Below are 15,203 nucleotides of genomic sequence, written 5' to 3' on the forward strand. Positions count from 1 at the left end.
GCAATTGCATATAAATAAAAACAAGAGATTTTAGGTGTTTAACATAATTACTACCTGTAAGTTGTTGGACTGACATTGATTTTTCGTGGTACACTGCAGGACTCAAATTTGTTAGCCAGAGTGACATTGTTTCCAAAAAGACAGTAACGAGGCATTTTAACTCCAACAACGCCCGCAAAAACTGATCCAGAATGCAGTCCAATTCGCATCTGAAAGCAAAAAATAACATGACGTTCCCAGTCACTGGTAAAACACTTCCTACTTGTCAGTGTTGTTTGAATACCCTATCTAAATTATTTTACCATTCACCCTCAGCACACCACCCCTTTCCTCAAAATTTCCAGCCAACTTCCTCTACTTCTTATATGCAATTAAAAGTTACTAGCGCAGGCTGGGTTCAGTGGCTCAAGCCTGTAATCCCGGTACTTTGGGAGGCTGAGGCGGGTGTATCACAAGGTCAAGAGATCAAGACCATCCTGGACAACATGGTGAAACCCTGTCTCTACTAAAAATACAAAAAATTAGCTGGATGTGGAGGCTCTCTTCTGTAGTTCCAGTTACTTGGGAGGCTGAGGCAGGAGGATCACTTGAACCCAGGAGCAGAGGTGGCAGTGAGCTAAGATTGCACCACCTGAAACAAGTTACCATGCACAGGGATGACAGTTACCACAGCAACATACCAAGGAGGATATGAGCTGTTTATGTAAACCTGCCACCTCTCCATCAAGTGAGATAGACATAATTTCTGGACTCTTAGAGTTGTTTCCCCAAACCCTGACAAAGGCAAATGAAGGTAGCTCCAAGGACATTAAACACGTTTTGTAGACGTTTTACCTTAAAACAGCTTTATACCAAACACTATTCCACTATTCTAATGACTTATAACTGAGGAAATGAAATTGAACTATTTAAGTAGAAAATGACAGAGGAAGCAGAAAGTGGAAGTTACTTAAGTCCAGATGACAATGTTTATATACATTAAACTAAAAATCCAGACTGACCAAAAAAAGTCAGATTTGTTACACACCTAGATAAAAGAGGCAGTCTGGGATGTGTTGTGGCAAAATTTTAGGAATTCTCGAAGTCTCCAATATTTGGAGAGCCACTGAGACAGAATGTTTTATCTTATTTTACTCATGTTTTTAGAGGTAGAGTCTTGTTCTGTCACTCAGGCTGTAGTGCAGCGGCACCATCATAGTTCACTGTAACTTCAAACCCCTGGGCTCAAATGATCCTCCCACCTCAGCCTCCTGAGTAGCTGGAACTACAGGCATACACCACCACACCTGGTTAAGTGTTAAATTTTTTTGTAGAGACAGGGTCTTGGCTATGTTGCCCAGTCGATTCTCAAACTCTTGGGCTTAAGTCATCTTCCTGCCTCAACCTTCCAAAGTGATAGAATTACAAATGTAAGTTGCCTTGCCTAGCCAAAGCAGGATATTTAACAATGCAATCTTCAAAAGGCCTGATGATCTTAAAGGATTCACAAATACTTAAACTACTGCTGCTATTTTCAATGGGGTTATTTTCAATCGTAATGACAATATCATGTTCGTTTTCAAACTCTATGTTTACTCCACCATTTAAAAAAGTTGTATTAGATACATGCATTTTGAATGAAGACCAAGAACTCAGTAACTTAGATATAATTTAGAAATCAGAAGACTTCAGTTCTGCCTACTTTTAGTAACTAATTTCAGATATCTGCTAGCAACTTTCCAGACTCATTTACATTTAAGATGTCATATGAATTCTACAAACTTTTCAAACAAAAGCACTAGCCTGTGAATCAGAAACTTTGCATTCTAACAAACTCTACTGGTAACTGGTAGTCTGACTTCCTTAACTCTCTTTACTTCCCTCTGATCATGTTTTCACCTATAAAATGCAGGGTTTGAATATTTTTAAATAACTTTCTTCACCAAAGTTTTACTTTAACAAGCAAAACTTAGATATTTGTTACATATCTGGCTTTGTCTCCTTTAGGAGAATATGATTTTACACATATAATGAGTGATAGACTATAGATAGATAGATAGATAGATAGATAGATAGACAGACAGATAGATAAAGACTCTCTTCTGCCCCTAAATATCAGCCATGACTTTAGCATATTTAGATTGAGGAATTTTTGCTCTCTGTGAGACTCTTCTGGTTAAACCAGGTTTTCTTCCTATACTTAGTTATTCCAGTTTATTATATGTTAGATTTACCATAGCATTTTAATCTTATTTCATAATTAAAATATAAATATGTTCTGCTGGTAGAAACTGAAGCCATGCAGATAAGGAAGTGTCCCTTTTAGTCCTTCCAGCCCGTGCTGCCCTCATCCCCTTCTCCACCTCTGAATTTCACTCTCAACCCCAGCATTTTCTTACAGAGCTTTTCAAACTCATCAGCAAGATTTAAAACACAATGTGTTGAAGACAGACATCGTGGCCTGAGCATATCTCTTTTCACTGGTAGCAGACTACCATGTGAAATAACGAAAGGCAAAGGCAGAATTCTGGCTCCCAGAAAAAGTGTGAATGGGAACCTGCTAAGGGCATCTTCTCTTTGGAACCACGTGTGGCATAGCCCATTTCACATACAGCCTTCTAGGAAGAGGAACGGAGGGGTCCTAGAAGCTTGCTTCCACGTTCACTTGTCACCTACTGACTTTCACTGTTATCCTCAGCCCACTGGTCTCTGTTCCCAACCCGCCTGCTGCTTTCTAAGACTGACTGGATGAATGTTAGTGAGGAAATCAATAGGAATTAGTGAACAGACGAATGATTAGCACATGTGACGTGCTAGAGGAAAGTATAGAGTTTGAAAAACAAAACAATATTTTCTATTCTTTCACTTCAATTCTATACCAGGAGGTAGCAGGGCAAGAAGCAGGAAAAGCCTGGGCTTTGAAGCCACGTGGACATGAGTCCAAATCCTGACACATAGGAGACCTGACTGCTCTTGCCCACTGGTAAATTATAGATTCCTCTTTAAAGTGTTACTATAAGGATTAAATGAGACGATGTTTAAGTCACAGTATGCTACTTTCTGTTACACGTTAAAGTTTCCCTACTAAAAATACTCTCCACTCTGCCTCTGTGATATTTCACAGGTACCTCTTAAGGCCGTCAGATATTTCCCAGTACTGCATGTTAGTATGCATAAAAAGGTATGATTAACGACTCACTTTATAGGTCTTTAAAACTAACCTATTGTTACCCAGGTAACTATCTTTGAAACTAACTATAAATAATTTTTCTGACTTAGAAAATCTAAAAATACATTTCTACAAGTAACAAAAATCCCATAAATTCTCCCATTCCATGCACATCTTAATTATAAAACCCATTTACGTGGAGATCACTGAAAATATTAATAGTCTAAATATATTTAATATTTACTTTGATGCTACAAGCCCCCTCAAACACCTTAGAAAGAGAAAGAAATATATAGTCCTCCTTTAAAATATGTAATTATAGAAACTAAATCTGAAAAAGTCAGATGTGATGCTTTTAAAACATAGCTGTAAGGTACTTGATATTTCTTCTATTGATTGATGGGTTCTAAGCCCGCTCTCTTCTGGGAAGACTGATGATTGCTCTGACCAATAGAATACAGTGGAAGTGTCACTGTGTGCCTTCCAAGACTAGGTCATGCAGCTTCCACCAGTCTTGTTCAATGGGACTTGAACCACCTCATAAGAAATACATGTTAGTGTACCACATGTAAGTGTAACAGTCCTAGCTGATCTCAACCTTTCAGCCATCCCCACCAAGGAATCAGAGATGTAAATGAAGCAGCAGTCTTGGAATGAATCCTCCAGCTCCAGTCCTTGCAATCCCAACTATTCTGGACAGCCTCAACCATATGCATATTCCCAGCTGAGGTCCTATGGACCGAACAGCACAGACGAGGTATTTCTGATACGCCTTATCCAAATTTTTGATGTGCAGAATCCATGCATATAAAAGTTTGTGATTTTGTACCACTAAATTTAGATAAGTATGCTGCACAGCAACATAAATGGGATGACAATAGACTTAGAAAATCATTATGAAGGCTTAGACACAGAGCTTCTATTAAGGTTAAAGAAGTTAAGGATAAACTTGTAGATATAGTTTTGTTTTTAAATATCTTCTTTCTTCGCTATATGATTTATTGTGTACCAAATACGATTTTACAATACTTCAAAGACTTATCTCTGAAGGTAGTCAACTGAGGACTCTCCTATAAAAATTAAGGGGCAGCTTCACTGTAAGTGAGACAAGTAAAGGTAATCTGCTTAGGTTCTATCTATTAAACCAATGCTCACCATGTTAACTTTATTTCCTCACGTGGTGAGATATTATTCTGGAATCAGGCTCATCTAGAAATTCTGAAATGTCATGTGCCTTAGAAAATATTGGTGGATTAGCACTCAACATCCATTCAAATGTAATATCCTCTCCTCCAGGGGTTGGAAAACTAAAACTACATTTTCCGAATGAACTTGCAGCTTCTAAATGCAGTCAGGCTTAGTAAATCAGATGCACAGTCGCATGGGATTTGGCAGGCACGATCTCCTCTATAACTCAAGCTGTGGAAGCCTTTGTGTTTTCTACAGCATGCTTAGTTGAGAGTCCATTTTCCCATCACTCATTTTGTAACAGTCATCTTGCTGATTATTATAGTAGGTGCAGTTTTGGAGAGGCAGCAGCTTTCCCAACATGGTGGTTTCCTGACCGTAGCTTTGGTGGGATAGTTCTGGAATCAGCTTTCAGATTTTTGAAAATGCAGTTGTTATGAAGTGTGCTTTTGGAGTCATTTTATTTTGACAATAGAAAATTTCCATACTATGGGAGACGTTTTTTGAAAGCTTGTAGAGGACAGGAGAAACCTACATAAAGATGGTTTCTTCTGTCCTCTCAATGGTTCTGTAGGCCATTTAATACCCTATAATAAATTTCTTCCAATGTAAACAAGTTAGAGAAGATTGTGCTCTCTTTATAGATTTTGCTTTCTCTCTCAACTAAACCCCAACTGATACACCATGCGTTTGATAATCAACTAATATGTGTTTGCTTTTGTGACAGTGTGTCATCTGCCTTACCTTGATAGGTTCTCCATGGGGAGACATAACTTCATCAGAGAGTTCCATCATCTTCAAGGCCATCAGTGCTATCTGAACAGCATGAGTATCACTCTCTTTGTGTAATCCCCCAGCTACACAATAGGCATCGCCAATGGTCTCCACCTAGACACAACGTATTTTGCATACCATAAATAAATACTCAGGAAGAACCACAGCCTACATCATATAGAATAAATTAAGTCATATAGCAGAAATCTCACTGCTCAGGCCCTCTGGAGGATCAGGGTTAATGTCAGATACTCCCATAAATGGCTTTCTCTTTCAGAAAATGCACACAATTTAGACCCATTACGTTTACTGCACTGAGAGGCAGCACAGTCCGTGAACACATAACAGTTGGCTTCTACTCCCAGATTTGCCACTGACTCATCGTATCATTTCACCTCTTTTTTTTTCCACCATGAAAGATGGTTTTTGTAGAAACAAATAATATGTTTTTTGAATTATAATAAATTGCTTAAAGATGTTGGGATCATTTACTCATTTTATATCCTCCTCATCATAAAATAGTATTTTGCTTCAAGTCACTACCCAATAAATGTCCTATGAATGTAGTAAAATTGTACAATGTAAAACCAATATATTAATAGTCATAAGAGTAAAGAGAAATGGTTTATCTAAAGGACCCTTGGAGTTCTCATAGCAATTACATGTCTAATGGATACTAACCACAACTGTAGAAATCAAGATGTTGAACCAGCAGGCAAAAACAATGGTGGTTCTTGAAAGACCACTGGATATCAAGCTATTATCTAAAATCAAAGTATTAACCTTATCATCATCATCATCATCACTATTGTTGATGTTATGGGCAATTTTTATCTGTCAGTGATACTGGCTGCAGAAAGTAAATAGTTAATTGAAGTCTACAAACAACTCCGTAATTCTAAGAGCTGCATTTTTCTTCTCCTCCAAATATTTATTGTAACTATAAGACCCTATTGTCCTTATCGAAAGCCTCAATTGTGAAAGGATGAGGGTGAGAAATGAAAAAAGAAAGGATGTGCAAACCTTTAGAAATTCCCCTTATTATGGCTCCAAATTTCTTCTTGACCTGTCTCTTAATCTCTGACTTTATCTTCTTCTTCTCCATATTGTTCACTTTGTCCCAGTGTGCCTTCCATCATCCCCTAAGCATATCAAACATGCTCCCACTTGCTATTCCTTTCTTCTGGTGCAATCTCATCGCAGATAACCACTTGGTTGTCCCTCCTTTTCTTCTGTCCCTGCTAAAACCTCATTTTTTTAGAAAAGCCCATGGCTATCACCTTCTAAGAAATAGCAATCGTTCTTTACCCACTGCCCTTCTTCTTCCCCTTCACCTGCTCTATTTTTCTTCCACATTATTATACTAACTGAAATACGGTGAACTTACTCACCCGTTTATTGTCTTTCTTTCCCCCCAATCATATGTAAGCCCTCTGTCTGGTTTATTCACTCCATATTACCTGTGCTCAGTAATGAATGGACCAAACAGCAATACCACCCATAAGCTTTTTCTCAGCAATGAGTGCATAAGAAGTGCTCATTATGACAGCCATCAGGGGTGCTCAATAAATAGGCTAATTAGAAGAAGTCCTACCCCTACCCCTATCTGCTGTTAGGGGCCTGCTGTATCTGCTATGCAGCCCCTTGTACATACTGTGTCCCTTCATCCTATAATATGGAAATCTGGCATTGGTCCTTTCTGCCCTCCTCTCTCTCTCCATATGTGAACTCTTCTCACAGGAGCTGTACCCTTAGCTCTCAAGCCATTGCCCACCCATGCTGGCAGATTCTGGATATCCAGTACATATTCGTTGAAACAATGGGTAAATGAACACAGAGAGAAATAGAAAAATGGCCAAAAAAATAACTCAGGAAGACAGAGAGAAAACAAAAATTTAAAAAACCCCTATTTTAATTCAGGGCTATATAATTATTTATACATTATATATTTACATATATTATTTCTATATTATTTAATAAAATTTTAAAAAGCCCCCAAATTAAAATAAAGCCCTAATAAATAAAAAATTAAATAAAACTAAATAAAGTAGAATCAAGTGCTGGAATAAATAAGGTCGACTATTCTCTCGAAGCCATTGGCACTCTGACTATACATTTTGTATATCTGAAATCCTTCCATATTTATTTTCAGCTATGTCCAAGTAATCTCAAGCAATATCAGCAGTGAAGAGAAAGTAGAAATGAGGACTGAAATGGAAGACAATTTACTATATAGCCACAGCTCTAGTTAGATTCATTAGGGAACTCTGTGGCTATTGTCCTTAATAAGGAGCATAGTTTCAATATGCTTGTTAGGATATTTAAAAATTATACCCTATGTCCTTGATAGAAAAAAACAAAAGTAGAAAAGGACTACTTCTACTTCTTCTGTTAGCAATTACAGCAGTTTGCAAGGAAGGAAGACTTCCTTCTCACAATTCTGAGAGAGGAGACAGTCTCAAGATAGAAAACGTCTACAAATAAATACAGTAAATTCCACAAGAGGCCATGAAACTTAACCTAAGTGAAGCCAATTATTTTATCTGTAATCATACATGGACCTCTTTTTTCCCAAGGGAATCATGGCTCTGTTTGGAATTTCCTGTTAGGAATTTTAAAAAATCAAGTTTTACTTCTAACATCTAGAACAAAACAAGACAAGAGCTTATGTACTATCACGAATAATATTTGTTTCTTCCTCAATAATTTATTTATTTCCTGTTGGGCTCAGCTGTGAAATGCCAGATTCTTATGTGGCAAGTTAAGAAGATGGATGATTCAAGCCACACAAATGAGAAGTATGCTTTATTCTTAGTCCCAATATCTAAAAGAAAGCAAAGTCATTTAAATCAGTAAAAACTGTTTACATTTTAAAGAAGCAGGTAGAACTTGAAATCTCTTCATTAGCTCTCTTACTAATAGTCTAATAGTAGTTATATTTTTTAAAAAAATAGGTATCAGGGATGGTCACTGCTGTATCGCCAGAGCCTGCAATGATGCCTGGCTCATCCTGTGTGGCTGATGAATACCGCGTATTATCTAACATAAGCTTTATAACAATCCTGTTCATCAAGATTATGGGACATAATGTGTGTTATTCATGTGTATAAACTCTGTGAATGAACATTATTTTCTCTGTCTTAGAGGTGATGGGAAAGGTTTTTTAACTTTCTCAGTTTACAAAGCAAGGAAGGCGGAGAAGATTTGAAGCCAGGCCTTTCTTTTTCAACTGTCTCCGCCTTTGGCCAAGCTGCAAAAATGCCTTAAGTAGGTGATTTTGATTTCTGTTAACTGGCCATGAAAAGTATCATATTAACTCTGTACTGAAGTAATCTATTTAAAGGCAATTTTTATAATCCTCATGTGTCTTTACTTTTGCAGATACAAAGGATAATATTTCCTGGGATAAGCCATACTTTGAATTATCTCATGCTTAATAATTCAACTTGGTTTCTGCAGTGAAGTGGCAGGCCCATTGTCTATTAAAGTTCTCCTATTCACACATCCTACACCCCATCCTCCATTCTTTGAGCACGCTATCCTCTCTCCATTCTCTGCTCATTCTTTGAGAAGACAGTGTACCAGTCTTTTCACAGAACAATTATCTCTTTTTCTGGGCAGATCCGAAGCTGTTTCTGGCTGGAAAACACCCACATCGTGAATGCACCATACCTGCTCCCAGGACTAGGCTTGCAAGACCCTATAGAAGTGGCCTTTCCGTTGCATTAGAATTCAAGTCCTAGGCACGGTACTTGTTCCTCAGTGAGTCTGCCAGTGAAATGATCATTGCCCTGCTTCGCCCTTACCTTGTAGACATCCAGCTCTCCACACTGCTGGTCAAAGCGAGTGTAGAGTGCGTTGAGCATCGTGATGACCTGCAGTGGTGAGCACTGGGAGCAGATGGCAGTGAACCCAACGATGTCTGAGAAGAGCATCGTGACATTACTGAACTTCTTGGCTTGCACAACTTGCCCTTGCCATAGCTGCTGAGCAACCTCACAGGGAAATATGGAGCACAAAAGATCTACTGTCTTTTTCTTCTCCTCCTCCAGGGCTTGGTGGGCTTGCTCAAGGGTGGCCTTCAGCTTCCCCAGCCTCTTCTTCAGGCCATCTTGAGCTCGGGCTTGTTCCCCTATCAAGACCACATCCCTCAGTGCATTGTGAATTGGGATGTCCGAGAGGTAGAGCCCTCGTCCTGTAAAATCTTCTAATCTGTCCACACAGGGTGACCCCAAAAACAAGATTGCACTGGATTCAACAATGTAGATCATTTGGCCTTTGAGGTCCATAACCTACGAAGGAAAGGAGAACCGATTGTGGTTTATTCAAGTTTCCAATGCCTTTCTGAGACAAAAGAAGGGGAAGTAGATACAGGGAAAATCTCTTTGTGTTTAAACTCTTTTTTTTTTTTCAACCTACTGAAAAGGAATAATTTGCTTTCTTATATTTCCGATTTGCTGTGAGTTCTAAAATGCATGCAGACGTTTGAAGAGCATACTGGAGTATACAGAGAAATCAAGATTTACAATGAGAAATGCGAAACGCTCTTGCTTTCTCACTAGGCAGCATGCTGAGTAAATTCTTGTTAGTATCTCACTTGGTTAATCTGCGGTTCTATTTTTTTGAATAATATAGTCCTCATGAAAGCAGATCCTCCCTTCCTCTCTTGCTCCTTCCCTCCTTCCCTTTTACTTTTCCCTTCATTCTATGTTTTCTTTTTTTTTTTTTTTTTTTTTTTGTTTCCCCTTCTTTCAGCATGTTTCTCTTCTCTCCACTTCTCCCATTAGTATTTGCTCCATCTGGCAGGTATGGAAGTGAAAAAGCCTCCAAAAGTATGATTTTTATCAGAATTTTTTTTTTTTTCAGTCATGAGTAGCTCTCCAGAACTACCTTTTGGAAGTCATCATTTTTCCACAGTTATTCAGCTTGAGTTATCTGAAGCTTTTAGGAGAGGCCACTTCCCCATTTCAACTGTGCCTTCAGAACCTAAGGAACCCTGCTGTCTGCTACACAAATAAAAGAACAAACCACCCAGTAGAAAGGACTGCACCCAGGGGTATGTGAGACAGATGGGGCTTCAAGAGATCATACTGGACCACAAGAAGGTTTACTTGCATACGTGTGGACAAAGATGTGCATGTATGTTCTTGCTGCAAAAAGCCAAAAGTAACTTAGACACCCTTCAATAGGGAACTAGTTAAATAAAGTAGAGCCTGGGAAGCCAAAGTGGGCGGATCACCTGAGGTCAGGAGTTCAAGATCAGTCTGGCCAACGTGGCAAAACCCCATCTCTACTAAAAAATACAAAAATTAGCCTGGTGTGGTGGCGCATACCTATAATCCCAGCTATTCGGGAGGCTGAGGCAGAGAGAATTGCCTGAACCCTGGAGGTGGAGGTTGTAGTGAGCTGAGATCACGCCACTGCACTCCAGCCTGGGTGACAGAGCAAGACTCTGTCTCAAAACAAACAAACAAACAAACAAACAAACAAACAAACAAATAAATAAAGTAGCACACAATCATATAATGGGATACCACTAAGACTCCAAGAAAGCTGAATAGACCTGTATCTAATGACATGGGAAGATGACCAAAATATATTGTTTCTTGATAAAAGAAGTTGTAAAATAGTATTTTTTGTTTTAAACAAAAATGTATACAATTAGTTTTTCATTTTTTTCTACAATAAATATCTTTCAATATTACTCATTTTAAAATAATTCATTATTGAATCATTATTGATTCATTATTTTATGATAGAAAAACAATAAATCTCTTTTCATTTTGGGGAACAAATAGTGCTTCTGCTGGCATTTTATACACGTGTGAAGCCTCGCTCCTAGCTTTGCTTGTGTGATCAACTACGAGTTAGCAAACTTTCTTTCCTGAGACTAAATAATTACCAAAGTTCTTTTCCGTGAGATGACAGAGTATGTTTTAACCTCTACATTCGGTAACCATCAAATAAATTATTTTTTTTCCTGGCTAATAAATGTTGATTAAAAATCCATTTAGTTGCCTCCTACAAGAAACAAGTAGACTTTTGTTTGTTATAAAATAATATCTCTTACTATTCAACCTAAGTGAAGTATTTGATACTTGAAAATATATTTTATATAAACATTTATCAAATTTCATTATAAAACACTCCATAAGATATTAAAAGGCAGACTGCATTCAATAAATATTTTTGGAGTAATGTATCAAGTAAGCAAATGAAGAAAGAATTCTGTTTTAAGTTTATTAGTGTTACAATTCTTTTACAGTTGTTTTAAACACATTTTATCAAAAATTTGAAGTGACACACATATTTTTACCTCTTTGTTTCTTGCTGTTAAATATAAAATAACTTTCATATTCAAGATAATATTGTATTTTCCTTACCCTTGAAGATTTCTTCACAGAGTTGTCCCATCTCCTCACTCGCACAACAAACTGCATATTCAACATAGTCATGATCCCACTAAACGTCTGGTTGATTTTTGGAGTCAGAATTTCAAAGTATTCTTCAAAATTGGGCTTTCCTTGAAAGTCTCTCCTGTTCATCAGCCTTCTAATGCCATTGCCAAATTGCAGAATCGTCATATCTTTGTCAAACATGAAATGGAATGGAAATGTCTTGCAGAAGAGTGATGTGGGAATCACCAGCGAGGACTGGGGTTTGCTGGGGGACAGGGATGGTTTGGTGCTTTTCACATGAACGTAGTACAACAAATAGGGCTGATTCACAAACTCGCTGCAGTCGTTATGGAAGCAGGGAGGCATTAATGACACTTCTACTTCGGTTTCATATAATGTGTGAGCGGCTGCCTTTATGATGCCGGGAAGAATCAGGGATGTGATTCTCTTAGGGAAGAAGTAGTAAACATGCAGAAAATCGTCCTCCTTATCCAGGCACAGAATGGAGGCATCCTCAAGCCTGCCCCTTTTTCCTGCTTCTTGGCAATGGCTGCTCTGTTTCAGAAGGGTACTAAAGCTGTTTAAAAAATCTTTCAGGGTGCCTCCAACCACTCCTAGGATGTTTTCATCTTCCTCGTAACATATTTTAAAAAGCTCTTCGCCGAGAGATTCTTTGATGATCTCCACTGGAACTCCTGCAATCACATAATATATGTTCTGCCATATCAAATATGCCACCTTGGTAAAGCTGTGCTGTTATTCCTATTTTCAACTTGTGTTATTTGCTGATTTAGCTCCTCTTATATCTGATAATAACATTTCCAACCAAAACGAAACCCCTATATCCAAATTATCTACCTAGGTTAGCTTCTAACGTTCTAGTAACTGGAGAAAAATCCCAAATTAAAAAAGAATGACCAGTTGAGTATAATACACAACTTATTATCTCCCTGAAATCTAACTATAAAAGAACAATTTGGATTCTAGTATTAAGTACATTCTAGCAAAAGTCCTCCAATTTTCTGTTAACAACAAAAGCCATCCATCCTCATGAAGACGTTCTTCCCTTCTAAGGGTTTCCAGCAGTGAAAGGGTCAGATACTGGAGTTAATTTAAAATTACTGGTTATGAAACTCAACTTTGTCTAGAAATGATTATAAAGCATTTTTTTCCTCAGTAAAATAGAATTCTTGTTGTTTAGTGTTAGCTGAATGAATATCTGCTTGGAATATATAATTTACTTTCTATAGCATCTTCATGAGTGGCATAAGGTTAGAAATAATCAAGCCTATGCATGTCTTTGTCTTTTTACAATGTTAGGCTTTTATTGGTATTATTTTTTTATTATAAAAACTATTGGTTACATCACGTTTTTAAGGAGGCAATTTTTTTTTTTTTTTTTTTTTTTTTTTTTTTTTTTTTTTTGAGACAAAGTCTTGTTCTGCTGCCCAGGCTAGAATGCAGTGGTACAGTCCTGGCTCACTCCAACCGCCGCCTCCCGGAGGCAATTCTAATGACTCAGCCTCCAGAGTAGCTGGGACTACAGGTGTACACGACCATGCCCAGCTACATATATATATATACACACACACACACTCTTAGTAGAGACAAGTTTTCCTCTTGTTGACCAGGCTGGTCTCTAACTCCTGACTTCAAGTGATCTGCCCTCCTCAGCCTCCTAAAGTGCTGGGATTATAGGCATGAACCACCGCATCTTGCCAAGAGGCAATTTTTGTAGTACCTTTTGTTTACTTGATTCTTAGAGCTACAGGCACACAGGCTCGTCACTCCACAAGTCAGTTAATATTGTAAACTATACATAATAGTATGCTTAATTAATATAGAAAATAGAAATGTTGTAGATTAAATATTTTATAACAAAGTAACATTTAACCTCAAAAGGAAAAAGAGATAGGAGAAAGAATTAATGAACTAGGGTTGGTATGATGAAGACAAAAGGAGCCTTGCTTTGGGCTGGGCCATCTGTTGGTCTTATGAGGAAGACTCTTCAAGGTGGCAGATGTCAAGTTTCTATCACTAGTGAATGTAAGAAGGTGTCAGTTAGGATGGCCGTCTTGAGTTGTTGAAGGTGTAATTTTTTAGAGTTACTGAGTCCTCTGGTGAGAACTGATAGTGGAAAAGTGTGTTTGTATTTTTATCTGGTTATATATAGTTTTTATTTTTTTAATTTATTAAAGAAAACATGTTATTTTTATTGGCAAAATGCCCTATAAAATACAAAATAGAGTCTTTTTTAAATATGGACTTAGTTATGTCAAGGGTGCTCTGTATGATCTTCCCTGTCTATAATCTCCTTTATTCTTTACACTCTAAGTATCACATTTTTCTTATCTGTAATGTGGGATACAGAATAGTGCCCCCTTCACAGCACTGTTGTAATGTGTGGGACTTATGTTCAGAATAGGGCCTTGCTGCTAGAACGGCCTCAATACATGTTAGCAATCATTATTATTATCATCATGAACATCTTATATTTGCAGAAAGATGCAACCTTTTGGTTCATGTACTAAAACTTTGGAAAGGACAGTAAGACAAAGTCACACTTCAGTTTTTTCTCTCTAATTACTAATGTGAGAACACTGTTAGCTTTTTTGCCATGATTGCTCCTAATTTTTCAAAGTATTCTTTATTATTTTGTTGACTGGAACTTTTCATGCATAAATGAGGAACACTTAGGTTTAAGATTAAAGCCTGTGAATGTCTGTGAGTCAGCTTCCCATCCAGCCTTATCTACTTCTCAGCAAGTAAACATAAACAGAAAATGCCTTAGGTCAAACAAAAACATGCAGTATGAAGAAGAGTCACTCTTCACATTCACAGAATACATAACATTGAACGCTTCATACTGAGAGTCACCAACAAATAAATATGAATAGTTTTGGAGAAAGTGTTTTACAGGTATACGGTCTACTTTCTAATTATATAAACAATTCTATTATTACCTGCTGCAACTGCTTGTTCTGCAACTATTTTTTCAAAGTCTTCTCTTTCCAAATATTTCCTGGAAATATTTCAATATTTTAAGTTATAAACTCATAAATACATGCTAAAAGTTCAGATTGCAATGCACAGAAATAATGATAGAAAACAGTTGACCTTCCCTGTAGAAGCAAATCTTAACTATCAAGTTTACTGGAAAGGAGCAATGACTTGTACCATCCAGAAGAACGCTGGGAAACCCCAAAATACACATGACATAGAATGTTTTGTTATTCATCATATGGAATCTTTACCTTTTAAGTGAACATTACATAGAATAACACAGACAGTCTCAGACCTAGGACTTTTTTTAATTTAAATTTTTTTTTTTTTTTACCTTATCCAGTTGCAAAAGCTGTAAGTATTCAGTAGAAACTGTACTTCAAAGTTTGCATTTTGATTTTGCTCCCATACTACAGGTATGGAATACAATGCTCTCATGTGATGCTGGACAGTGGCGATGTGCCACAGCTCTCATGTGGCCGTGAAATCGTGAGGGTCAACAACTAGTACTCTCCAGTGCCCTGTGTGGGCAGATGATTTTGCCCAAATGTAGGCTACTTTAAATTGCTGAGCACGTGTAAGGTAGGCCAGGCTAAGCTATTCAGTAGGTTAAGCGTGGTAAGTGCATTTCAACTCAGGGTATTTTCAAGTTATAACAGGTGTATCTGATCATAACCCCATTGTAGGTCAAG

At 37.6% G+C, this 15,203-nt stretch overlaps 1 protein-coding gene across 7 annotated transcripts in view; it reads right to left on the bottom strand.

Moving 5' to 3' along the window:
- The window catches only part of GUCY1A1 (guanylate cyclase 1 soluble subunit alpha 1), a 70,146-nt gene that overhangs the window by 14,754 nt on the left and 40,189 nt on the right, over positions 1 to 15,203 (bottom strand). For 6 of the 7 annotated variants that reach the window (XM_074396793.1, XM_074396792.1, XM_074396796.1 and 3 more), the window contains 5 exons: positions 14,472 to 14,530; positions 11,494 to 12,203; positions 8,917 to 9,402; positions 5,081 to 5,224; positions 55 to 209 (listed from right to left, as the gene is read on the bottom strand). In XM_074396793.1, the coding sequence (XP_074252894.1) occupies positions 55 to 209; positions 5,081 to 5,224; positions 8,917 to 9,402; positions 11,494 to 12,203; positions 14,472 to 14,530 (1,554 nt within the window). The remainder of the gene's footprint in view (positions 1 to 54; positions 210 to 5,080; positions 5,225 to 8,916; positions 9,403 to 11,493; positions 12,204 to 14,471; positions 14,531 to 15,203) is intronic. The other variant, XM_074396798.1, reaches the window with a different exon arrangement.

Source organism: Saimiri boliviensis, chromosome 3, assembly GCF_048565385.1.
Source record: "Saimiri boliviensis isolate mSaiBol1 chromosome 3, mSaiBol1.pri, whole genome shotgun sequence".
NCBI lineage: Eukaryota > Metazoa > Chordata > Mammalia > Primates > Cebidae > Saimiri > Saimiri boliviensis.